Source organism: Bos grunniens, chromosome 9, assembly GCF_055505025.1.
Source record: "Bos grunniens cultivar Pamir isolate PY7600 chromosome 9, Bosgru_T2T1.0, whole genome shotgun sequence".
Classification (NCBI taxonomy): domain Eukaryota; kingdom Metazoa; phylum Chordata; class Mammalia; order Artiodactyla; family Bovidae; genus Bos; species Bos grunniens.
The window spans coordinates 85,521,722-85,549,670 of record NC_141173.1 but is presented as its reverse complement, the minus strand read 5'-3'; the positions used below and the strand labels follow the sequence as shown (position 1 = coordinate 85,549,670).

The window sequence follows — 27,949 nt, the reverse complement described above, 5'->3', positions numbered from 1 at the left end:
TTTTCTTTAACTTACTTCAAACAAGGGACATTGTCCCGAAGTCCATCAGATGAACTGCTACTGGTAGAAGGATGAGACTGAGGAGGGATGGGCTGTGGATTGGCACTCCCAACCGGTGTTGGCAAAGGTGGTGCCTGTTCACCCTCTGGGGTTTCCACATCACTTATCTCATACAACAATCGAACTTCAAGCATCTGTTGTAAAACAAGACAGGTTACCCTCTCCTAACAATTCCTATTCATTTTGTCAGTTTATACATACACACATGTACACTACAGTGGGAAGAACATTTTTAAAGGAAAAATTTGGTGAGGTTAATAAGGTAAAGATTTCACAAAGAAAAAAATGCTTCTGACTCAGCTTTTTAAAAATGATTGTGTGTTTGTGTGCAAGTACATTCACACATACACATTATGATTTTAGGATTTATGGCACTCCTGTTAGTACTAAATTAGATTAGGCTCATACTTATATTAGCTTTCCTTAAATGAAACAGAATGCATTTAAAGATTTAAATAAATGTTCAGTAAAACGATATACATAAAAATATGCCTTTTCTTCACAAAAGGTAAATGCAATGTAAATACTGAGGTGTTTTAAAAATGACTACAGATAGTCTCCTAAGTGATTTGAAAACTTAAATGTCAGACATTTGACATTGAAAATAATTAAGAGACTACTACCGGAATGACTTCTGTAATCACTTCCTGTTTGCTGAATCTATAAATAATGACATGAGCTGAAACTCCAGCTATGCACAGCATTCTACTTTCGGGACACCAGGAGATGATCTGAATGGCATATGGATCCTCATCCACAATGTCTGTGTTTGGCTTCTCATCTTTATTTCTTGACTTTTCAAATACTTTAGATGTCTTTAGTTTATATAATACTTGTAGAGTTACTAAAAAAAAAAAAAAAGGATAAAATATCTTAGTACAAAAAGAATAAAAGGGAATATTTAATCAGTCATACCACATCAGAAAAACAGCCTGTTTTTTGAATCATATTTTTATTCCTATGTCTGTATTTCTCACATTCTTTTATATAATGTATTCACTATACTTTATCGACCAAAGAAGGTATACTCGTATTCATTTAAAAAAAAAAAAAAATCACCATCACGATGAATTTAGATTATCTGAAAAAATGAGTAACAAAAAGATTTTATAAAAAAAGAAAAGCGTAAATAAAAATAATAAAGCACATATTTTGCTCTACAGAATTATTTTCTCTCTGAAAGGTACCACTATTATCTAACACACTTCTTCATGATCAAACATAATATACCCTGAGTTAACTGGATTCTAATTTTTTCATTAATAGTGTTTGTACACTACTCATTCAAAGCATTCTTTCCTTTTTAATGTAACCACTGTATATAATTCACATAGAGAGCATAAACTTTCATGATATAAGTTTAGAATCAGACACTAAAATTATTGAACAGATTTATGCTGATTTGAAACATACTCTCACTTCTCTTATCTCTGAGTTAGGAAGAGAAGGTTTGAAAAAATACTGAAGAAAGGATTTGAGTATTTCTGCTGAGACTTATTCTTGATTTACTAATTAATATCCTTCAAATATCTTCATCTATTATAAATTCTACTCAAATACTTGATAAATCAAGCATTAACTTTACAGCCTCTGAATTTCAAATTAAATGTTAGCTATGAAATTATTATAAAACAGATTACACAAAAGTAATATTGCATAGCATGTAACAAATAATATTCAGAATACTTACTCGCAGAAGCATCCCAGAACTTAATCGACCCGTCAGCATGCCTGTGAAAAGCAAATGAATTAAGAATGTGTTGACGAAAAAATTTACACTATTTTTCTCTTTGAAGTTAAATATATTGTTACTTAAACACAGTTACCAAAATGAGGAAAAAGGTAAAATTTAGGATAAATTCATAGGTTCTATACAATAACTTATTACTTATGATGTTACTATATAAAGAAAAGCACTACCTGCCCAACTAATTAATATTCATGTAGTCCTAACCATATTTAGTTATTAATGATTTTTTTAAGGAGAAAACAGACTTTTACTTACCCTGTAATAATTATTTCTGAGTAGCTTTGAGCACCCAAGCCCCAATTACCTCCATTAATGGGCCATTCCTATAAGAAAAGATTATTGTATAAAGCAATTTCCAAGCATAGCATGTATTTTCATAATATATTTATGACAATAGTAAACAACACATTTTATTTCCAAAAAGGATTTTTAATTTCTCTAGAAAGGGTATCATTATCAACCACGTCAAGGTGAGAAGTATAAAATACTGAAATGTAAAGTAATGAGTAACATTAATGTTCAATACCTTTTTGCTGTAGCCTTGACGTTTCTGTCTAGCTCCAACAGAATAAAGTGCAGGAATAAGGTCCACAGGACAATCAGCAAAATATTCGCAACATGTAACAGGGGATTCATGTATACTCAAAGGGTAGGGATTTTCAAATATAGGATATCTTTAAGAAGAGGAAAAGAAAAAATATTTGTTAATGAATCATTACCTATGATTAATGAAACAATGAAAAACATATTTAAACTTATTTAATAATAGGTTATTCTAGGGCTATCATTTAGAGAGAATGTTTTTAAATTCCTTTGTTTGACATGGTCTTGTTGTTTTCAAGAAGAAAAAAAAATCATTACTGCAGTTAGCACACACTAAGTTGATGTGAATTTTGGAATGCCTTAAAGTAAGGTAAATAATACCATGCACTTACACTTTCGGGTTTTCCTATCTCAGTGCCATTTCCATTTTGGATGAGACAGCTTATTATGGGGGCTGTCCTGTGCACTGTGGACATTTAGCAGCACCCCTGTCCTCTACCACTAGATGCCAGCAGCACCCCTTCCCTAACCATAGATGTCTACACAGACATTGTCTCTTGAGGGGCAAAACTGCCCCCAATCCAGAAATACTGAATGGGTAAACTCATTTAAAACCATATTTAACGATTATCTCTCAGGAAATACAACTAATATAATACAATGTTCTTCCATTCAAAAAATTTATAAGTAAACATGCTATCATCTAATCTAGACCAAGCAGAATATTGGAAATACCACAAAAAGTTGCACAGGATCTATGGTGAGAATCTACAGGTCAGTTATGATATATCTGGTTAAGAGAGAATAGGAAAAGCTTGCAGAGGAAAAGAAGGCCGCTTTGAAAGTTATGTGGATTTTTGATGTCAGTGACGCAAGTGGAACATTTTAGCTGCTGGGAGCTACATCAGGAAAGACACGGGAGTGTGATGCTTGTTTAACACACCGTTCAGTTTTCCTAGAGAACAGGTGCCAGCTTGGAAATGTACGCTGAATCCCTTCTATGTAGAGTAGCAGGCTGAGAAGCTGTTTTTACATAAAAAACAGAGATCCAAAGGGATTTAAAGAAAAGAGTAACAAGTTTGGTGAAGTGAAGTGAAGTAAAAGTTGCTCAGTCATGTATCTCTGACTCTTTGCGACCCCATGGACTTTACAGTCCATGGAATTCTCCAGATCAGAATACTGGAGTGGGTAGACTTTCCCTTCTCCAGGAGATAATCCCAACCCAGGGACCGAACCTGGGGCGGATTCTTTACCAGCTAAGCCACAGGCGAAGCCCAAGAATATTGGAGTGGGTAGCCTACTCCTTTCTCCAGTGGATCTTCCAAACCCAGGAATTGAACTTGGGAACAGGGATAGGCTACCCATTCCAGTATTCTTGGGCCTCCCTTTGTGGTTCAGCTGGTAAAGAATCCACCCTGGGTTTGACCCTTGGGTTGGGAAGATCCCCTGGAGAAGGGTTAGGCTACCCACTCCCCAGTATTCTGGCCTGGAGAATTCCATGGACCATATAGTCCAAGTCCACGGGGTCACAAAGAGTTGGACATGACTGAGCGACTTTCATTTTCACTTTCAGGGTATTCAAGTATTAGGCTGAATCATAAAAAATTTCAGAAATTCAACAAATTTTGATTTAAACTTGGATTTCTATATGAGTACCATAACGGAGAAATTTGGCAGGTAATGAGAAATGTATATCTGTGGTTCTAAAAGGGGGTCCAGGTTATGAATATAAATGTAGCATTTTCAAAGAAATGAAATAGTGTATCCTAAAGAGACACTTTCTTCACCACATACTAAAGTAACTGTTCACCAAATTTTATTGCTTACCCATTTTGTGCAAGGTCTATTAGTACTAAATCCTTTTCTAGTAGAACAACCACAGCATATGGTTCCTGAAAATCTGGAACAGGAAAACAAGGCATGAACAATAGTTACAAATATGCAAGAGGGCTGCAAATCAGATAACAAAACATGTTGGCGTGGTTTTTATTTTGTTCCATTCACTCAAGTATTTAACATTCTGATACTGCACTTCATATACTGTAAGGGCAGTATGTTTTAGATGAGGGAAATCTATATAATACCCCATAAATAATTATTTGTTTTGTAAAGATGAGTTAGACAAGTTCAGTACCTTCCATGGTATTGCAAAGTCCAAGACAGTACATGAATAAGATATCTCAAGTTTAAATCTGAATACCCTTAAGAACAACTCTCATTACTGGATCTCAAAGAAATCCACTAGATTACCATTATAATATTATAACTCTTTCTTGGGTATTTTCTATGTGCATATCAACTATAAAATGCATTACATATTTATATCTCAATTAGCTTTAAATAAAAGTAAAAAAGATCCAGCTAAATTTCCCCTGAAATAATAACATGTCAATGATAGTGATTAATTTCACGTGTTAGCTTGTCTCTGCTATGGTGCCCATTTGTTTGGTCAAACACCAGTGCAGATGTTGCTATGAAGGCATTTTTTAGATGTGAGCAACATTTAAGTTAGTAGACTCTGAGTAAAGTAGAAAATTGTAGATAATTTGGGTGGGTCTCATTCAATCAGTTGAAGGCCTGAAGAACAAAGACAGGAGGTGTTCTGAAAAAAGCAATTTGCCTCAAGATGGCAACTTGGAAATCTGCCTGAGTTTCCTGCCTTAAAAATTCAGATTCAAGACTGCAAATCAAACTCTTTCCTGAATTTTCAAATTGGTAGTACATTTTCACGATTTCTTTAAAATAAATTCATATTTCTGCTCTCGTTCACCTTTTGAAATCTCCTATTGGTTCTGTTATTCTGGAAAACTGTAACTGACACACTAGATTTTTAGAGGATTTTTAAGTTGCTCTTAATGTGGACAGTTTTGTCTATCCTTCAGAGGCACTTACTACCAAAATTTAGAATGAAACAGACATAGTTTATTAAACAAAATTTCTCAAATAAAATGTATAAAGTTATGAAGGCAGCATTCCTTACCCAGAAGAATTAGCACAAGAGGATAAGTTAACTACTTGGAAAACAAGGAGGTCTTGCTCTGAGTAACAGACATATCTAGAGACTGAATTCTAAAGATACAACACTTACCATTTGGGTATGGTGTTTCACACAGCGTCAGAAAGTCAACAATTGAGTAGTCCATTTCTAGCACTGCAGTACTTTTCCCGTGCATTACTGTTAAGCAAGGTCTTCTTCCTACAGTATCATACGACAAACCTCCTGATAAAATAATAAAAGGTTCCCTGGAAATAAAATACACAGGATTATAAACAGCATAGTGGAGTCTATCTTCTTGCTGTATCATAAATTCTTTTTTACAGAAATAATAAAATATTAAATTTTAACATTTTTAGGCACCATCTAATTGATTACTCACATGTAGATTTTTAAACTGCAATAGGTAAAAACCAGGTGAATTCTTAAAAATAATCTACAGTGCCTATGAACACTGACCACATTCTACTCTCATATCTCCTTTTGGTCCTTATATTTTTTTCCCTTTATCTTCTTTATACAATTTTCAAAAAATTCTCTCTGGGTTTCTCCTGTTAAGTCTCTTAAATGTACTGTCATTATTTTCAATCCTAATAACCAGACCTTCTCAACAGACATTCTAAGAGAGTATGTGAATATCCTAAGGCACCCATTGTACGCAATGAATTAGCTTCTCAAAGATGCATCAAGAATGTACTAGCCATAAATCCCCCTGAGAAAACTGAAAAACTGGTCACTCAAATCATTTTCTGTAGTGGTTAATTCTCTTCTGGGAGCTTGCCTGGTATCCTCAGAAATATAACTCCCATGCACATCGATCAACTGCCCTTTTGACACTTCTAATAAGCCCTATAATTTTGTCTCCTTATTCATCATTAGTAAATGTAATGATTTACTTTTAAAAGCTACATATTTAAATATGAAAAAAGAAAAATACCTAAATATCCTTTCATATGCTTTGATCTATGTGTATTTCTTGACTTCCCTGCACATGTTTTTCATCCATGTTTTATTGGATTAGTATCTTTTCTAACGGTTTTCTAAGAGTTCTTTGCATTCTAAGGAAATCAGCTCTTGATCTGCCACATGTATCATTCAATTTGTTGGTGGGGAGTTGTTTATGGTGAATCACACAGATGACTTAAAATGTTCCTATATGATCTTCTTAAATGTCCTCATTTATAATTTTTGAGGTGCTTTCATAGTGCTTCCTCTAGGTCCAGTGTATCTATCCCCCTCCTCTCACACCTAGTACAAGTAGTATGTGATAATATGTAATGTTAAACATAGCTAGTTCTGGAACAACACTGCCTCTGTTTAAATCTCAGCTCTGGCTCTACTTTCCCCATGACCTTGCATAAGGTGCTTAATCTCTCCTTGCCAAGTTTCTGCGTCTATATAACATGCAGCTAGAGTGGTAAGTATTTCAGTTCAGTCACTCAGTCGTGTCTGACTCTTTGCCATCCCATGGACTGCAGCACGCCAGGCTACCTTGTCCATCACCAACTCCCAAAGCTTGCTCACACTCATATACATCGAGTTGGTGATGCCATCCAACCATCTCATCCTCTGTCATCCCCTTCTCCTACTGCCTTTATTCTTTCCCAGCATCAGGATCTTTTCCAATGAGTCAGTTCTTCACATCAGGTGGCCAAAGTATTGGAGCTTCAGCATCAGTCCTTCCAATGAATATTCAGAACTGATTTCCTTTAAGATTGACTGGTTGGATCTCCTTGCAGTCCAAGGACTCTCAAAAGTCATCTCCAGCACTACAGTTCAAAAGCATCAATTCTTCGGTGCTCAGCTTTCTTTAGGTCCAATTCTCACATCCATGTATGACTACTGGAAAAACCATAGCACTGACTAGATGGACCTTTGTTGGCAAAGTAATGTCTCTGCTTTTTAATATGCTGTCTATGTTGGTCATAGCTTTTCTTCGAAGAAGCAAGCGTATTTATTCTCAGACAATTACTGAATTAATTAATATACGCAAAGCACTGGGTTCAATGCCTGGTGTAAAGAATTACCTATTATTATTATCATTATCTTCAAATTATCATTCATGGAACTAATTATTTTGCTTATTGTTTTCCTCATGAAAACATGACCTCCATGAGGGCAAGGGTATTTATCTGTTTTGTTCACTGCTGATCTGATCTGATATGCAGAACAGTGTGTTGTTGGTATTAAATAAGTACGTTAACAAAAATGTATGTTAACTATTGTCTAGCTTACTAACATTTAGATTTTTCAGCACTAAACTATTTTGGTAACAGACCTATACCCATACTTTCACTGTTCTCAATTCTTGACTTACTGTGATTATTGACTGTAGTCAGGAAAGTATATTTAATTTTCTTCTACTTTTCATTACATACAGTGAATAAACAATATAACTAACTCTTGTATTCTGAAATACAACATACAACTGAATATAAAATACTAAAAAGGGTGGAGAGTCTAACAACTTACACTTTTATAGAATGAGAGGCATGGGCCATGTATTTAATACGTAGTATTTCAAAAAAAGTCTGACAAGTTTGTTTTTATATATATAAAACTTGCATTATCAATACAAGAACTATGAACAGGAAGATGCTAAGGTACATTACAGAATAAAATTCCTATGGAGATACCAAGTAGGTATTGACAGGTAGGTAATCAGTTTATTAGACAAACTCTTAACAAAATGTCATGATGTTATTTAAACCATGTTAAGTTTGTCCTCAAAACGCAACTATATGTTTGCCTTGTAAATGCCTATACTTCTTTTGTAAATTTAGGAGAAACAACAACAACAACAACAAATTATGGGTAAAAGTACATGAATAAGAAATAGTTTAAAAGGAGTATCAAGGTAATATTCTTTTTCATAATAATAAAAGTTTCCATAATTCAGCAATAAATGCATGTGTATGCATATTTTTTCTTATCTTACGGGATATTTAAAAAAAAATCACCTCAGTTTGCCAGGCAGGAATCACCTGACTTACAAACTTAATGTCCCAAATCTTGAGACATAAACATTAAGGAAATAAATATTTTACCAGAAGAAACCAGTCTTAAATACAATGATAAAATCGAGTTAAATATTTTAACATTTGGCATGTAAAACTATAAAAATTCAAAAGTTTCGCTGACACTTGGAATTACATTCAAAGTTCTAGGAATCTAGATTATTTCTAGATAACATGTGAATTGTGGATATGGATAATCTTTTTTAAAATAAATTATCTTTTTTGATATCATATATCATAATAAGGTCTAGAAGTAATATAAGTTTTATCCAAGAGTCTGCCTTTTGAAGGCATCTAGGTTAGGAAGGTATTAGTTGGAACTTTTTACGATTTTGATTGTTATTTTTAAGAGGCTAGACACTTTAGGAAAGTATACATGCTTCCTGACTCTGATTAAGTTCCCGAGGCTGGCGCTGACAATAGATTTGGCTGAAGTTGTGTTTCCAGGTTAAGCATTCTTCTTTTTTCTACTCAAGAAGTCATTTGTATAACCAATTTGCTCAATTCAGTCCGTAATACTATCCATTCATTTGAACACCTGTACTCCTGAGATTAAAACGGTGTTTTCACGCTTGTTCTAGACGGACAGTTAACACACCGTGACAAGTATGAAGACAACAGAACAAGGTAGAGTGCTGAATGTGAGGGAGGGACTAGAGGGGCTACTGTAGAACAGAGCAGTCAGGAAAGGCCCCTAAAGTAATGACAGGTGAACTGGAATCAGAATGAAGAGGAGCCAGCCAATCAAAGATCTCGGGGTTGGAAGAGAAGGATATAGTTTAGACTGTAGGAATAACCACCGCAAAGACCTCAAGTCTAGAATGAGCTTGGGCTACCTGAGGAACTAAAAGGCCACCATGGTTGCAACACATTGAGTAAAGCAATACGTGGAAGATGACATGACCCCAAATCTTGCAAACACATCCTGTTTACACCATAATGATCTCAAGAACCTGACCGTTCTCTATTTCAACTTCTTAATCAATGTGAGTTCTGGCCCTAATAACCTCCAACTTATATTCTTACAATAGCGTTTGGTTGTTCATTGCCTGAGATATGCTTGTCCCTCATTTTGTATTGGGCTAATATCTATTTCTCCTTTAAAACTTAGTCTAATCCATATTTTTCCTGACCCATTCTTCCTGAGTTGGATGCCCTTCCTGTGTTCCTAAGCACCCTCCATACCTCTTTTCAGCATTTCCACACCGAATTTTCATTATCTACTTTCCATTTGTATTGTGTGCTCCTTCAGGACACAGAATGGTATTTAATCCCTGTACTCATAGGTCTTAGGCAAGGTATCCCCAAATGTTTTTGTTACGTACATTGTAAACATCACTAAACCTACTGCTCACTGGTGCTAGACCTACTGACTTACTGACTCCTGTAGGAGAAGCCCCACATCCCAGTCAGATTGGAGAAGGAAATGGCAACCTACTCCAGTAATCTTGCCTGGGAAATTCCATGGACAGAGGAGCCTGGTGGGTTATAGTCCATGAGGTCTTAAAGAGTCAGACACAACTTAGAAACTAAACAACAACTAAACAACAAGAACAACATTGAGAAACACTGTCTAAAGAAGCTTGAAATACAACTGCTGTGCTGTTCTGATACTCCTGCATAATCAGCACTCTTACCTATATTATTCACTACTCCTATATATTTTTAAGATTGGAATTTAAGTTCTAAATACGTAATCTCATATGCCATTGATTTATACTACTAATCTTATCAAATTCCCCAAGTTTTTCCGAATGAAGATATGCCATTCTATTTCAGAGGTGTGTGCTCTGTTGTGCTTAGTGGCTCAGTTGTGTCTGCTTTGTGACCCCATGGGCCTGCCAGGATCCTCAGTCCGTGGGATTTTCCAGGCAAGAATACTGGAGTGGTTTAACACTTTACATTTGGTGAGGAGAATTGTACCTTAGCTCTTGAAAGCTACCAGGTAACAAATACCTTATCCTTACCACACAAATTGTGAAGCACATGCAATAAGTAATATTGAATTCCTTCTACAAAGTTTTTGAGCCAAGAAATCAAAATGGAATAAGCAAAAACAAAGGTTTCAAAAATGTGAATATTTCAATGTAAGGGCCAGGAAGCAAAAAAGAAAATAAAATTGAAAATACAGGGAAATGGGACTTCTTTGGCAGTCCAGGGGCTTCCAATGAAGAAGATGTGGGTTTGATCCCTGGTGGGGGAACTAAGATTCTGGCATGTGGTTGGCATGGGCAAAAAAATAATACAAAATAAAAATAAAAGAAGAAAACATTGGGAGATGAATTTCTAATCATATAATGTTACAGTCTCAAACAATGCTGCTCAAACTATCTGTGGTCAAGAACTATTTAAAAATTTTAAAATTCACTGGAAATCTATACTTTTTGTAAGAAAAACAACAACTAAAGTGTGTGTAGATGTTGTGGCAATGTCAAATGAGATGAAAGTTTCTACAGTCTACTCTTGACTTCTATACTTGTTTTGTCTCAGATCAGTTAGCAGAGTGGACTCATTCATACAGGCACACTCTGAGTAGTGGAGCACAGATAGTTGAGCCTCCTAATGACTGGCACTACTTGACTTAGTGTCATTAAGGATCTCACTATAGAGAGATTCTTAATAAGAGTCTGCAGAGTGTAAGTGCACACCCCTTACACTCTGCAGACTTCAATCAGAAACCACAGAACTCTTTAGCTGGGCCTGGATGGATAGAGAGGCTGATCACAAAAACAACTCTTTGATAAAAAGAGAACTACTGATTAGTTACAAGAAGTTTTCATCAGGGTATCATTTGACTGAACAGAGAAATACCTGGGTACCATAAGAATAAATCATTATGATAATGAGATAATTTGCTAGTATGATGAAGATGATGTTCAATCTTCTATAGTTCACAGACTATAGAATGCCAGGCCCCTCTGTCCATGGGGATTTTCCTGGCAAGAATACTGGAGTGGTTTGCCATGCCCTCCTCCAGGGGATCTAATGCAATCGAGGAAAATGACTTCTCTTTATACTAGTTAAATATTAAAGTCTTCCTTAATCATTTAAGAATTTTTAAGAGTTATTTAGCATTGGTCCTCTAATATCTGAAAATCTCATTTAAATAACTGCCCACAAACCACAAATTTAAAGATAAAGGCAGAAAAATCCATGAATTCTAAAGTCCTTGCTTAATTATGAAAGGGAAATAGGATCTCAGAACACCATTCCCACATTGGAGGCAAAAACTTCCTTAAGTGCTACTATGAACTGAAAATTTCATGAATCATAAAAACTTCAGAAGAATTACAATAACTCTCTAGTAGCCCATAAAGGCTGATAATGATAATAAAAGCTAGTATGATGAAGTTGCCATGCAATGGCAACATAACATTTCTCCACCTGTGCTTTTTGGGACAGAGCATCAGTTGTAGTGTGAAGTTAAACAGAAAGCAAAACAGTAGGCATCATATGGTAAATCAATGAGATAAAGATACAGAGTTTAGTAGACCTATCCTAACCATACAAATTCCACAAAACTTATGCTGTGGATTTTACAGTTTTTACATACAGATTCGTTAGGATACATAAGATTTATAAGGACATAACAGTAATTCTTATCAGTGTAATACTCTGGTTTTTTCTTGTATCAATATACATAGAAAAACTTTACTATGTAACAATTAGACTTTCTTTTTTTCCCAAAAAGAAATCTAAACTTTTTAATGTAGTCTTTGCCATATGGAATTAAATTATGATGAAATGAATCATATATGTGGTTCACAGTGTCACAAGTATAATTTCAAAGCTTATTTATAGAACAACATTTAAAAAGTCATTTACTGCAAACAGTCTTACATGGATTTTATTGTTGTCTTCTAGGAAAATATAACCTAAACTATGTAAGCTAGTATCAATATATATTATAAACATCCAAGTAGTGGGCTCCAAAATCACTGTGAAAGGTGACTGCAGCCATGAAATTAAAAGACACTTGCTCCTTGGAAGGAAAGCTATGAAAAACCTAGACAGAGTAATAAAAAGCAGAGACATGACTTTGCTGACAGAGGTCCATATAGTCAAAGGTCCAGTAGTCATGTATGGATGTGAGAGTTGGACCATGAAGAAAGCTGAGTGTTGAATAATTGATGCTTCTGAATTGTGGTGCTAGAGAAGACTTGAGAGTCCCTTAGACTGCAAGGAGATCAAACCAGTCCATCCTAAAGGAAATCAGTCCTGAATATTCACTGGAAGGACTGACACTGAATCTGAAACTCTAATATTTTGGCCACCTTATGCGTAGAGTCAACTCATTTGAAAAGACCCTCATGCTGGGAAAGATTGAAGGCAAAAGGAAAAGAGGACAGCAGAGGATGAGATGATTAGATAGCATTACCGACTCAATGGATATGAATCTGAGATAACTCAGGGAGATAGTGAAGGATGGGGAAGCTTGGCATGCTGCTGCATGCCATGGGGTCACAAAGAGTTGGACGCGACTTTAGCAACTGAACAAAAACAACAACCAGTGAACTATCACTAAGACACTGCATCTATGTACAGATCACAGTGAAGTCATTTTAGGTACAGGAAAAATTGTAGATTAGGATGATGAATAAAGATGGGAAATATACCCTTAGATTAGCTTGAATAATACATAAGGCTTTAAGAATGCACTAGAGAACCAGTTTTTTTTTTTGGCTTCCCTGGTGGCTCAGAAGGTAAAGAATCCATCTGCAATGTGGGAGATCTGGGTTCGATCCCTGGGTTGGGAAGATCCCCTAAAGAAGGAAATGGCAACTCACTCCAGAATTCTTGTCTGGAGAATCCCCATGGACAGAGGAGCCTGGCAGGCTAGGCTCCTGGGATTGCAAAGAGTTGGACACGACTGAGTGACTACCCAGAGAACCAGCTTACATGAAAAGCAAGCATGGCTCTAAAAGAAACTGTAGGAAAGCTCAGAATGAACTTCAGTAGTAGGCAAAGTAGAATAAAATCAACTAGAGGCAGTATAAGAAGGGAATGTCTTAATAGCCATAACAAATAAGCAACAATTTTGAAAATGATTAGGTTTGAAATAAAACTTTGTATTTTAATAAATAATGCATATACAAAACTATAGACAAGTTTATGAATAATTTCTGGTCCCTGTCAAAACATAAAGCTTAGCTGGACAAATGCTTACAAAAAATTAAATTGGAAAGTTTCTATGAATCATTGCTGCTTTGCCTGCAGATAGAAATAAATTTAACTTCAACCCCCAATTATGACAGCATGCTGCCTTTCCATTAACATCATTAGTTTAGGAATTCCCATTATGGCTAGAGAATTAAAGATAATTCTAAAGCATAAATGCTGATTTTAAGGCAGTAAATTAAAAAACAAAGTCATACTGCATTGATAAGACTATGAAATTATTATATTTTATACTTCTTTAAAGTATAATTTCAAAAAGAAATGTGTCTATTTGTCAAGGCTCCTAAAAATATTTTATCTTCAAAATTTTATCACTGGCAATTTACTGTAAAGAAACAGAATAATAGCAAAAATCTGTTGAATTCTCTATAGTATCATGAGAGAATATGTTCACTACTATATTAGTAATATCATAACTTTATTATCTATAATGTGAAAAACTAAATGTTTGAAAAAAGGGAAGCATGTCTGAGTAAACTATACAGCCTTTGAAACTAATTTTAAAAATTGGTAAAACTAGGATACTTTAGATAGAGTAAGAGGACAAAAATATACCAGACTCAATATCCTCAAAGAATAGTTAAGTGAAAATGGATATGCATTTGAAAAAAGACTTAGGGAAAATGAACACATGAAAAAAATTGTTTTAGAATAGTGGAATTACAGGTCCTATGCTTCTCTTGTTAGGATTTTATTTAATGTCACAAATTAAAAAAAAAATCTAGATACTTCCAAAAACAGTTCAGAGAATAAGATAATAACAGTGGTTTAAATGAAGTTAAGTTTTCGTGACTAATTAAACTTTTTAAAAGTGCATTTTTCCTGTGAAATATCTGAAGAGCTTGCCAATTTTTAATGTCATTTCTATATCTGTTATTATATTTTGTATATAAGTATACAAAGTATACTTATATCCTGCTAAAATGTACCTTATGCTGAAAATTTTTCTGCTTTCTAGATCACTCAAGAAAAAATAAATTAAGTCATGATATTATTATGTTTCATTCATTCAACTATCATTTTACTAAGTGCTTTATGTGTGGAAGTCACTGTAGCAGGGGCTAAGAATTCTTCTTTTCCATCCTTTAATTTCCCTAGTTTCATTCCATTCTTCAACTTGTGCACTCCCCTCTGCCACACTGTTTATTCTTATCATCTACTTCACCTACTTCAGTGTTACATTTCAAGATCTAAAATCTATATAATTCTAAGATTTTTGGTTTTGTTCGTCATTTAGTTGCTAAGTCATGTCCGATGCCAAAAATGTTTTCTAAAAGAATAGATCACATAATCTGGAGAAGGCGATGGCACCCCACTCCAGTACTCTTGCCGGAAAATCTCATGGACGTAGAAGCCTGGTAGGCTGCGGTCCATGGGGTCGCTAAGAGTCGGGCACGACTGAGCGACCTCACTTTCGCTTTTCACTTTCATGCACTGGAGAAGGAAATGGCACCCCACTCCAGTATTCTTGCCTGGAGAATCCCATGGACGGAGGAGCCTGGTAGGCTGCCGTCTATGGGGTTGCGCAGAGTTGGACACAACTGAAGCGACTTAGCAGCAGCAGCAGCAGCAGCAGATCACATAATCATATAAAAATGCTTTCAAAATTTAAGAAAGAAGGTTATCTTCTCCATCTGTACTTTGTAATCATTATGAGAAATCCACTCTAGAACCTTCTTCTAAACATATTTCATCTTCAGTGTCTCCTATTCCAAAGGCTCTTACTTTTCTGCCATTAGTCATATGGAGGTCTTCTCTAATTTAAAATGAAAATAAAAATCTGCATCTTGGGACTTCCATGGTGGACCAGTGGTTAAGAATCCTCACTCCTGACGCAAGCAGCAAGGGTTTGATCACTGGTTTGATCACTAACATCCCACATGTTATGCATTATGGCCAAAATAAATAAATACTGCTTTCCACTCTCAAAAAAAAAAAAAAAAAAAAGAATCTGCACCTTACTCTTCTTGATGACACATAATTGCTACTTATATCTACTGGTGAATTCACTAAACACATGTTCTACATGAGGGTTTTCCATTATGAATCCATTCATTTCTTTTTCTTTAACGTCCCTACATTCTGGTTCATGTTTGAAATGATACTATTCAAGTGCCTTTTTACAAGTTAATCTTTCCTACAATATATATCTGCTAACTTTTCTTCTGTTATCTTTCTACAGAAGTAAACAGTGCTTGCTTACTCTTTCCTAGAAACACTTCAAGATTATGATTATCTTAAATTTCCATTCCCCCTGTTTGGAGTCTGCTAGTTTTCATTTCTATTTTATTTTAGCGTCTTTCAAGGTAAAACACCAGTGCTGGGAGCGCTGGTGCTACAGGGTTCTGAGCTGTCAGGGAAGCATCCTGTATATGCTGCTCTGTTTCAGACGGAAGCAACATCACCTCCTTTTTAGCAACTGCCACTGGTTAAATATACTTTGAAGGCTTGATAACACATCTACTTTCCAAGAAAGTTAACAAGTAAAATTTGCTAATGACAGAAAATGGATTTGGATATCAGTAGACTTAATTAAATATGGATATAATATTTAATTTAGCTGTAATAAATTAAATATTAATAAAGATGCTTAAAAATAGAAAAATCTTAGTACTTTAAATTGATAGATGCCATGGACAAAACCTAATCTTGAGCATATACTTATATAGCTACTAAATGAAGTGTTCTGGTGTCAGAAGAAACAGCTATCAATCCAGCAGTCTCAGTGTTCTAGCTACACAGGATTATACGATAAGGTTAAGGCACTGCAAGTCAAAAGTTATGTTATAAGCAAGAAAGTGAATAATAACTTATACTAGTTAGGTATGAGGTTTAAAGAGTAAGACTGGGAGAGAATGTTTTACTTTTGAGAGAATGAAAATAATATAGATAAATCTGCAGTGGGTCATAAGAATGTCTCTGAAGACAGTGATAAGATGAAAATCAGCCAATCTGAGATTAAAACTTGCTGACTTGATTGAAACTTTACTTGTAAAAATAACAAGTAAATAGGGAAGGTTATCTGATGAGACACTTGAAATTTTAAGAGTCCGTGGATTCAGAAAGGTCTTTTCCCATTAGGTACAATTAAATATAAATCTGCTTGTGGAATTTTCCACAATATGGGTCTATGACCAAGTGCTATGATCATGCATGGATACTATAAAAAACAGTGGGTATCATCAGGTTAGAATTAAATCTGCAGCCTGAAAGCAACCTACAAAGCTCTCTGGTCATGAGTAGCTAGGGTTAGTTGCATTAAGTTATCCAGGCTAAGAGGCACAGACAGATTCCTCAGCTCGCATTAGTGTGATTATGTGTACCAAGTATGATTTAATACTAAATTTAAAAAGACAATCTGATAAGCTAGCAAATATAAAAAAGAATGCAGTTCTTGGTGAACTGAGTGACTTATGAATGATTAGTATAATCCAATCCTAACCCAGGCTATCTGTGAGCATGTCCAGTAAACTGATTAAGAGCTCCAGCTCTGGGGTCAACCTGGGCTCAAAATTGGCTCTATTACTTCATGGGTCAAGCCAGTTAAGCTTTCCATGGCTCATTATCTATAATCCTAAATGCAGACAATAAAAGTACCCAAGTCATAGTACTGCTAGGAGAATTATGAAAGATAATACATTCAAATTGCACAGGAGAATATCTGACACATAGTAAGCAAGTAAGAAATGTTCACTGTATCTACTAATTCTTTTCTTCTTGGTGCTCGAAAGCCAAGCCATCTAAGTAAGGGTATTGAAAACAGTAAGATCTAAGATGCTATTTTTATTTCAAGTAAGCATATAAGAATTGTTAAGACTTCTGCTTCACTGACTTCACTAAAGCCTTTGACTGTGTGGATCACAATAAACTGTGGAAAATTCTGAAAGAGATGGGAATACCAGACCACCTGACTTGCCTCTTGAGAAAACTATATGCAGGTCAGGAAACAACAGTTAGAACTGGACGTGGAACAACAGACTGGTTCCAAATAGGAAAAGGAGTACGTCAACGCTGTATATTGTCACCCTGCTTATTTAACTTCTATGCAGAGTACATCATGAGAAATGCTGGGCTGGAAGAAGTACAAGCTGGAATCAAGATTGCCGGGAGAAATATCAATAACCTCAGATATGTAGATGACACCACCCTTATGGCAGAAAGTGAAGAAGAACTAAAGAGCCTCTTGATGAAAGTGAAAGAAGAGAGTGAAGAAGTTGGTTTAAAGCTCAACATTCAGAAAACTAAGATCATGGCATCCAATCCCATCATGTCGTGGCAAATAGATGGGCAATCAGTGGAAACAGTGGCTGACTTTATTTTTCTGGGTTCCCAAATCACTGCACATGGTGACTGCAGCCATGAAAATTAAAAGACGCTTACTCCTTGGAAGGAAAGTTATGACCAACCTAGACAGCATATTGAAAAGCAGAGACATTACTTTGTCAACAAAGGTCCGTCTAGTCAAGGCTATGGTTTTTCCAGTGGTCATGTATGGATGTGAGAGTTGGACTATAAAGACAGCTGAGCACTGAAGAATTGACGCTTTTGAACTGTGGTGTTGGAGAAGACTCTTGAGAGTTCTTTGGACTGCAAGGAGATCCAACCAGTACATTCTAAAGGAGATATCAGTCCTGGCTGTTCATTTGTAGGACTGATGTTGAAGCTGACACTCTAGTACTTTGGTTACCTGATGCGAAGAGCTGACTCATTTGAGAAGACCCTGATGCTGGGAAAGATTGCGGGAAGGAGGAGAAGGGGACAACAGAAGATGAGATGGTTAGATGGCATCATCGATTCAATGGACATGGGTTTGGGTGAACTCTGGGAGTTGGTGATGGACATGGTGGCCTGGCGTGCTGTGGTTCATGGGGTCGCAAAGAGTCGGACACAACTGAGCGACTGTACTGAACTGAAAGACTATTACGAAACCTGGATCCCAAAACATTGTTCTCAGTGTTCAATCTATCTGTAAAGCATGATTGTCGGGGTTGGCCATTAATGCAGAGTAGGCAGCAGTCGAGTACAGTTAAGAGTACAGACTTAATTCTGGGTTCTTTCAGCTATGATTTTGGGTGAGTTACTTAACCTCTCTGCTTCAGTTTCCTCATCTGTAAGATAATACCTACCTCACAGGGTAGTTGCTGAGATTAAATACATATGTGTAAAGCACTTAGAACAGTGTTGGGCAGCACACACATAGTAAGCCCAGTATGAGTGTTAATAGATGTAGTTATCTAAGAACAACCTAATCTCTCCTAGAGTCCTCACTGGCTCCCAGACCTCAGATTATCTGGTCCCACTCACTGTTTTAGTGTTAGGTGGATTCTTATCTGATGGCTGAGGGCGTGAGGGGTGTGCGGGGTGTATGTGTGTGTGTAGACAAATTGCTTGTTTTGATTCTGCAGCCTCTTTTTCCAGTTGTCTTTGCCTCCACTGTGCCTTAGTTCCACTTGAATACCCTTATCCTTTTGTATCATGTGACTTATTAATAATAAAATCAATTTCCAGCCCCCCCAAAAAAGTTTGGAAGGATTAAAAATCACAAAAAGTGAGCCCATGTTCTGGAGAAATTACTTCATGTACAAGGAGTTTGGGACTTCTCAAAGTTAGGATTCTCTTAGCAGAAACACAGCCTTGTTAGCAGTAGGACTCAGTGGTATCAAGTTTGTGGGAGTTACTGAAATATATCTTTAGATATTTTTAGAAGCAGAATATCACCAGCATATCCTGAGTTTTTATTGTAATCTGGTCTTTTATATTCTATAGATAATCTACCTATAGCTTTTAGCACACTCAGTAAATTAAATCACCGTATCTACAAAACTACTTGAAAACATGTTCTGGCACCAGGAATGGGAGTGAGGAATACAGTAAGGGAATAATCAAACACAAAATCCCAACTTTTCCTTAAAGGTTAACAAATATATCATGTGTATGCATGTGTGCTCATGAAGGGTCATCAAACCATGGCCCACGGCCTGTTTTTGTATGGCCTGCAAACTAAGAATGGTTTTTATGTTTTTAAAAAGTTGAAAAAAAAATCACACAAAATAATAATGATATTTTGTGAAAATTATGTGAAAATTTTTAATTTTGTGAAAATTCAAATTTTCAAGTCTGTGAAGTTTTACTGTAAGACTTTTTCATTCATTCATTCATGAGTGTCCACAGCTGCTTTGGGACTACGGTGGCAGAGCTGAATAACTGCAAGAGACCCAAACAATTTGTAAAGCCTAAAGTATTTACTCTCTGTCCCTGTACACAAAAGCTGGTCATAGTATGTGTTATGACAAAAGGGATTCAGTGAATCTCTTAGATGTGCTTCTCCAAATGTAACTGCCATATTTGACTGTGGTAATATTCACTTTTAGGTTCCCTAACAAGAGAAGCTTCCCTGCAACCTGGTGGTACTATGAATGGTGCTTTATATATATTGTTCAGTCTTCATAACATTTTTTAAAATTTATTTTAATTATTTTTAAACTACTTATTGATTTGTCACAATATTGCTTCTGTTTTATGTTTTGCTTTTTCGGCCACAACGCATGCGTGACCTTAGCTCCTTGACCAGGGGTTGAATCCACACGCCTTGCTTTGGCAGGCAAAGTACTAACCACTCTGTTGTCAGGGAAGTCTCTAACCTTCACAACAATTCTGACGTACATACTACCATTATTCCCATCTTATAGAGACAGAACAAGCACAGGAAGCCTAGCTGATGACTGCACACCAGTGGAGAGCCGAGGCTGGATTCAGACCCAGGAGGTCTGGCTCAAGAGCTTGCTCACTCACACTCACTGGTCAAGCACCAATGGCTGCACGACTTCACACCTGAGTCACATTAGATTTTCAAAGAAATAACTTCAACAGAATTGACTTAACATTTACTTTGTGAAATTTTATTAAGAACTGGTCAAGGGCCATGGTTCAGATGGTAAAGAATCCACCCCAATGTGGGAGCCCTAGGTTTGATCCCTAGGTTGGGAAGGTCCCTTGGAGGTGGGCATGGCAACCCACTCCAGTATTTCTGCTGGAGAATTCCCATGGACAGAGGAGCCTGGAAAGCTACAGTCCACGGGGTCACAAAGAGTTGGACACAACTGAGCAATTAAAAGCACAGCACGTGTAAAGAATAGCTGCACGTCTTTAATAAAAGTGCTATTAAAATGTTGTATTAATTAAATTGTCACTGTTCTCTACATAAGGGGAAAATCTTGTCTCTCCTAGAGTAATTTATGCTTTACTAGAAAATAAAAGGCACACAACATCTTGACTCATCTTTTTGTCAGAGTTTATCTTTAAAAGTAACAGCTAGCTCTTATCGTTAATAGGTAATGCTAATTCTTCATGGCTACACTTTTCTATACACCTGTCTATCTTCTTTACGTTCAATAGTGCTGTGCCTGGACAATTAAAAGTGAGACAGGTATGTCCTGTGTTTTCATCAGGCTGAATATTTAACGGGAAAGGCATGTGTTAAGTAAATAATTTCATTACTAATGACAGATATAAGTTTTAGAAAGGAAAAAATACAGCATGCTTTGAGAGTAATTACCAGCAGACATGATCCAGTACGCATGGTCAAGACAGCCTGAAAAGCAGTGACATCTATGCAGAGTTACAGAGGATATGAGGCAATCTTTTGGCCTCGAATTATTTCCAGGTAAAGAGAAGATAACGTGGTAGATTCTGAGCAGGGGAGGACAGCCCTTCTAACAAAATCTGGTGATTTTCCAACATAAACTGACAGAACATATTCTGTGGGCACCTGCCCAAGACACTTGCCCGGAACAGGAAAGGCTGAGTGCTGCCCAGCTGGCTTAAAGGAGGTGAGCCTTCTCTTGGTGCAGCAGTTCTCAATGTTGGGTACATACTGCAGTTCTGGGGAGCTATCACAAGGAAACGAGTCATGGAGTTAAAGAAAGAGTTCATTTAATTTACTGAAAATTTTATCCCAGGTGGAAAAAGACACTGGAAAGCTGGAGAGAACTGTTACCAGATGGCTAGCCTATTCATTTATCTTGTATTAACAGCACCTACAAATGCACACTGGTGGCACCTGTAATGCCTGAGACCTGAGCTTGATCCCTGGGTTGGGAAGATTCCTCGGAGAAGGAAAGGGCAACCACTCCTGTATTCATGCCTGGGAAATCCCATGGACAGAGGAGGTTAAAGAGGTAAAATCCATGGGGTTGCAAAGAGTTAGACATGACTTAGCGACAAAACCACCACCATGAATGCATATAAAAGAGTCAGACTGCTTTACGTTTCTGATCTGAAGAAAGGAGAATTATCCCTGCCACCCTGAAGAAATCAGCAACTTACAAATACTCCCAATATATAGGAATGAACATGGGAACAGGTAGAACACACAAAGAGAAAAATCTTCCCAGGATGTCTGCCTCTGTTGCCAAACCACAGTTGTTAACATGATTAGATAATTCAGAGAACAAGCAGCACTGTTAGTTTAAATGTTTAGACAATTCATTTTACGTTGTATTACAAGCCCAGGGTTGTTTTTTTTTTTCCTGGTTCCCCACCCACCCCACCCTCCTTTGCTGTCATGTTATCTATTCATGTACTTTTGCCACAAGACAAATACAGCAAAAAAAAAAAAAAAAAAAAAAAAAAGGCAGCTGGTAGTAGGAGGTTTCCCAAAAATATAAGGGCAACCCCTCATAGGAAGTTTATAATGTACCAGGCACTGTTTTGAAAACATGATCATCTCACTCAATTCATTACAACAAACTTTTTACTTATTATCTCACCTATGTCTTAAATGAAGAAACCAGCATAAAGAAGTCAAAGAACTCAGTGCCAAAGGTCAAACAGTGAGGGATGCCAGAGTTAATGAAACTGATGCTATTCCTCTTGGAGGTCACTCAACCTTTTGTCTGAGCACAATACATGTTCTGGGTCCCAGAGGAAGGCTGAAGAGGATCAAGGAGAAATAACAGCAATCTTAAGATTCTTCATCCTACTCTGAGAAAATGCAAAGAAAAAGAGGAAAACAATAGAATGGGAAAGACTAGAGATCTGTTCAAGAAAATGAGAGATACCAAAGGAACATTTCATGCAAAGATGGGCACAATAAAGGACAGGAATGGTATGGACCTAACATAAGAAGTAGATATTAAGAAGAGGTGGCAAGAATACATAGGAGAACTATCCAAAAAAGATCTTCATGACCGGGATAACCACGATGGTGTGATCACTGACCTAGAGCCAGGCATCCTAGAAGGCGAAGTCAAGTGGGCCTGAGGAAGCATCACTATGAATGAAGCTAGTGGAGGTGATGGAATTCCAGTTGAGCTATTTCAAATTCTAAAAGATAATGCTGTGAAAGTGCTGCACTCAATATGCCAGCAAATTTGGAAAACTCAGCAGGGGTCACAGGACTGGAAAAGGTCAGTTTTCATTCCAATCCCAAAGAGAGGCAATGTCAAAGAATGCTCAAACTACCGCACAATTGCACTCATCTCACACACTAGCAAAGTAATACTCAAAATTTTCTAAGCCAGGCTTCTACAGTATGTTAACCGTGAACTTCCAGATGTTCAAGCTGGATTTAGAAAAGGCAGAGGAACCAGAGATCAAATTGCCAACATCTGTTGGATCATCAAAAAAGCAAGAGTTCCAGAAAAGCATCTATTTCTGCTTTATTGACTACGCCAAAGCCTTTGACTGTGTGGATCACAACAAACTGTGGAACATTCTTCAAGAGACGGGAATACCAGATCACCTGACCTGCCTCCTAGAAATCTGTATGCAGGTCAAGAAGCCACAGTTAGAACCGGACATGGAAGAACAAACTTGTTTCAAATTGGGAAAGGAGTATGTCAAGGCTGTATATTGTCGCCCTGCTTATTTAACTTATATGCAGAGTACATCATGAGAAATGCTGGGCTGGAAGAAGCACAAGATGGAATCAAGATTGCCAGGAGAAATATCAATAACCTCAGATATGCACATGACAACACCCTTATGGCAGAAAGCGAAGAAGAACTAAAGAGCCTCTCGATGAAAGTAAAAGAGGAGAGTGAAAAAGCTGGCTTAAAACTCAATGTTCAGAAAACTAAGATCATGGCAACTAGTCCCATCACTTCATGGCAAATAGATGGGGAAACAATGGAAACAGTGACAGACTTTACTTTTTTGGGCTCCAAAATCACCGCAGATGGTGACTGCAGCTATGAAATTAAAAGACGCTTGCTCCTTGGAAGGAAAGCTATGACCAACCTAGACAGCATATTAAAAAGCAGAGACATTTTGTCGACAAAGGTCCATCTAGTCAAAGCTATGGTTTTTCCAGTAGTCATGTATGGATGTGAGAGTTGTACTATAAAGAAAGCTGAGCACTGAAAAATTGACGCTTTTGAACTGTGGTGTTGGAGAAGACTCTTGAGAGTCCCTTGGACTGCAAGGAGATCCAACCAGTCCATCCTAAAGGAGATCAGTCCTGAATATTTATTGGAAGGACAGATGTTGAAGCTGAAATTCCAATACTCTGGCCACCTGATGCAAAGAACTGACTCATTTGAAACGTCCTTGTTGCTGGGAAAGATTGAAGGCAGGAGGAGAAGGGGGTGACAGGATGAGATGGTTGGATGGCATCAACGACTAGACGGATATGAGGCTGAGTAAACTCTGGGCGTTGGTGATGGACAGGGAAGCCTCACGTGCTGCAGTCCATGGGGTCGCTAAGAGTCGGACACGACTGAGTGACTGAACTGAACTCTCGATAAAAAAGGTTGACTAGAATTAGACTGAGAAAAGAACAGATTAAAAAGAAAAGCAAGCCAGTTATAATAACCAGTGGTTCTAAACTGGCATATGAAAAAAATGTCCCAGTGGTTCTAAATTTAAGTGTGTATCCTGCAGGTCTAGTGAGAACCAACTGCCGGGCTCCACCCACACCACCTGCAGGGCTCCACCCACACTGACTGCGGTGCTCCACCCATACAACACAGACTTTGTGATTCAGAGATCTGGGGTGAACTGCGAGAATGTACATTTCTAATGAGTTCTCATCCACGACTGGAGAAGGCAATGGCAACCCACTCCACCGTTCTTGCCTGGAAAATCTCAGGGACGGGGGAACCTGGTGGGCTGCCATCTATGGGGTCACACAGAGTCGGACACGACTGACGTGACTTAGCATCCAATACTACGGCTCCCTGTTGCTCCAGGGGTCACAGTTTGAGAACCACTGCACTATATACACCACCTAAATTCACTCTCTTACACAGTTCTAGTAAATAAAACCATACACTTTTCCTAGAAAACTTGAACATAAAGGGTCTCCTTTAGAGGTTAGAATTTTCAAAGAAATGTTTATTTGTTTTCATTATTATATTTTAAAATATAACATTTGGCAGGTTTGATCCCTGAGTTGGGAAGATCCCTGGAGGACAATTCCCTGGCAGTACCCTGTAAAAGTGGCAGTATTTCACTCCAGTATCCTGGAAAATTCCATGGACAGATGAGTCTGTAGGGCTACAGTCCATGGGGTCACAAAGAGTCAGACAGACTGAGCATGCACATACACAGATATACAAAAAACTATCTGTAAGATATGTAAACTGTAAAAACCATATAAATCTTACCCGAGTCACAGTGTCAATTAATCTATTCAAATACAACTGACACTCTTCCTTTAGTATCCAGCTGTACTTGTTATTGAAATTGCCAAATATTCTTAAAATAAGATTTAATTTGTGAAGAATACATATAACTTTCATAATTAACACATATTGCATATATGTTAACACATAACACATATTAACAGGTTAAATTTTCAGTTTTTGTCTTCATTGCTTATTCCACAATTTTCACTAGTGAATAAACAGTTATTGAAGACTAAGAGAACATATGAAGTTTGACAAGAAAAGTAATTCAAGCTTTCCAAGATATATTGTAAAACTACTAAAGACAGAGAATACATGAAATAGTTTATCCTGAAATTACCAATTTTAGTTATTTTGTTAAATAAAGCAAGAATAAAATTTAAAAACTCACTGGACCATTGTAAAGTAGGTTTTTAAAAGTAATGACAGTCTTCAGTGCTATTTTAGTCATTGTATACAGTGAATATTGTCAATGAAATAAAATCTTACCCAGATCTAGTCGTTTTGAATTCCACCTTGAGGATAGGTTTGCATGGTTCTGGCTTCTTCCCATCCTTTAACTGTTTTCCTAAAATATAGTTTTCTGCATTAAATTCTAAAATTCTAAGTTACTCTAAATTCTTATACATTGATAGTTTATAAAATGAAATATAATGAAATTCACCATGAAATATTTTAAGTAATTTTGAAAGTATTTAATACAAAATAAGATATTTTAAATGATCAATTTAGTGTTTGAAATCCAGTAAAGTGTTTACTTTTTAGTGCTAAAAAGTAAATAAAATGAATAACTTGTCAACAACATTTGTGACAACATTCTAGTGTGAGAAATTCATTCTTTGCAGTGTTTTAAAGATACAGAAAATAGGATTTCAATTTGCTAAATGAATTCAAGTTGTAATATAGCTTATTTGAGGAAAATAAGTCTAAATCATATTTTCACCCAAAGAGGCTGCAAAATTAATCCTTCTGCTAATAAAGTCAATTATATTTACTCTGTTAAAGTAAAATCCATCCATTGTAATGTCCAAGAGACTGCTAAAATAAACCAATCTCTGTAAAATGTGTCAAACTCATACTGTTAAAGAATTTTGATTATTTTTAAAAAGGTTGATTTCTATTATCAAGTTTTACACGTTCACTGTATTAATAATTCAGAAAAAGTTAAACGAAAATAAGATATACTAATTCCTGTTTCTTAGAGATTAATCAGTGTCACCATTATGTTATTAGTGAAGGCCCCAAGCACACACTGCTAACCCAACACTTCTTATCCTCTTTCCCAGCTTTTTCCTCCCAGGAACTAGCTCGTTCTAACGTATTTTTAATGTTCTTTTGTTTGCTGTTTGCCTCACCAACAAGAATGTAAACTCCATGAAAGCAAAGCTTTTTAAGGGTGTATATGTTTTTTGTTTATGTATCCATGGTGACATTGTTTGGCACAGGGTGGACACTCAATAACAATTTAATAAGTGAATAAATTAATGTTTTTCTTTAGGATTAATTCCAAGAAAAGAGATATTTAGGTAGAACTGTATCCCAGAAAGGATGAAGAAAGTATGTGAGTACTTTGTCCCACCTTTCCTGAACAAGGCTATTATTTTTTTCTGATTTGCTAAGTGTATTGTTTAATCTCTGAAAATTCTTTGGCTTTCTAGTCATCTGTATTTCTTCTTTAAAAATAGCTTATATCTTTTACCCATGGTTATACGTTATCTTCTTTATATTTAAAAATAAATTTAACATTCAAAATTCATTAACACTGTGTCCATATGTTGCAACCACTTTTCCTAGTGTCACTTGTGAATTCTAAGACCTTTTAAAAAAATTGCATAGAAGTGTGCATTTAAATAATCGAGTCTTCATGCTTCCATTTAAGAAAACTTAAGATCCTAAAATGGCACTTCTTCCAAAACTACGTTATAAATTTAATGGAATTAGAATTCCAACAGTTTTGTTTATTCCAAACAGTTTATTCCAAACAGTTTGAATTTTGACAAAATGGCCTTAAAGTTCAATGCCTATGAACTGCTAAAGAAACTCAAAAGGAGATGATTTCCGGAGTGACTAAGTGAGACCTCTGTGAACTCACTCACTTAGTAAAATTGAAGTACTAGCAAGATAACTAAGGGTAATCACTTCAGAACTCTGCCAACTAACTGAAGCCACAAAATGAACACAACACAGTCTACTCAGTGGAAATGACCGAAGCTTGTTAAAACCCGGGGTGGGGGCGGGCCTGGATGTTCTGATGAAGGGCTATTTCCATCCCCTATGCGCCTCAGCTCTGTGGCATGGTGCCATTAAAAAGGCAATAGTATCAGCCAAGAGATAGGACTCAAGTTTATTTGCAGTTCCATTAAAAACCAGTTTCCCTAGAGCCCAATCAGTATATTATCCCCAACTGCAGCTTCCTGAAAAACTCTAATCCCAAGATGTTGTGGCAATTTCATTTGACACAACAGACATCAGCTCAGGGAGACCAAAAACCCTACCTCCAGACATCACAGAAATAACAGTAATCTGCTGGCAATATGGTGCCTGCCTAAGGCTGTGGTTTTAGTTGAGGCAAATAAGAGGCTGGGCAGGAATTAAAAAAAAGTCCTTAAGAAGTAGACATACTCCAGGCTGTACTTAAGGCAGTGTACATGCCCAGGGAAGACCTGGGAAAGGAAAAGGTCCCTGTCATTCACCTCTGGCCAACTCTGAGACCCTGAGCAAACTCAAAGTTTTTAAAAAAAAAAGTAAGAAAAGTAAAATGAACTGTACTATCAGTGGA

At 36.6% G+C, this 27,949-nt stretch overlaps 1 protein-coding gene across 11 annotated transcripts in view; it reads right to left on the bottom strand.

The window, feature by feature from the left end:
• Nucleotides 1-27,949, bottom strand: part of STXBP5 (syntaxin binding protein 5) — a 159,507-nt gene that overhangs the window by 63,119 nt on the left and 68,439 nt on the right. For all 11 annotated transcript variants that reach the window (XR_015132471.1, XR_015132473.1, XR_015132474.1 and 8 more), the window contains exons 9-16: nucleotides 25,660-25,738; nucleotides 5,442-5,596; nucleotides 4,181-4,253; nucleotides 2,337-2,484; nucleotides 2,066-2,133; nucleotides 1,751-1,791; nucleotides 684-904; nucleotides 16-194 (exon numbers count right to left, since the gene is read on the bottom strand). Coding sequence is in view for 6 of the 11 variants with exons in the window: in XM_086316630.1 (XP_086172756.1) it covers nucleotides 16-194; nucleotides 684-904; nucleotides 1,751-1,791; nucleotides 2,066-2,133; nucleotides 2,337-2,484; nucleotides 4,181-4,253; nucleotides 5,442-5,596; nucleotides 25,660-25,738 (964 nt within the window). In the remaining 5 variants the exon portion in view is untranslated. The remainder of the gene's footprint in view (nucleotides 1-15; nucleotides 195-683; nucleotides 905-1,750; nucleotides 1,792-2,065; nucleotides 2,134-2,336; nucleotides 2,485-4,180; nucleotides 4,254-5,441; nucleotides 5,597-25,659; nucleotides 25,739-27,949) is intronic.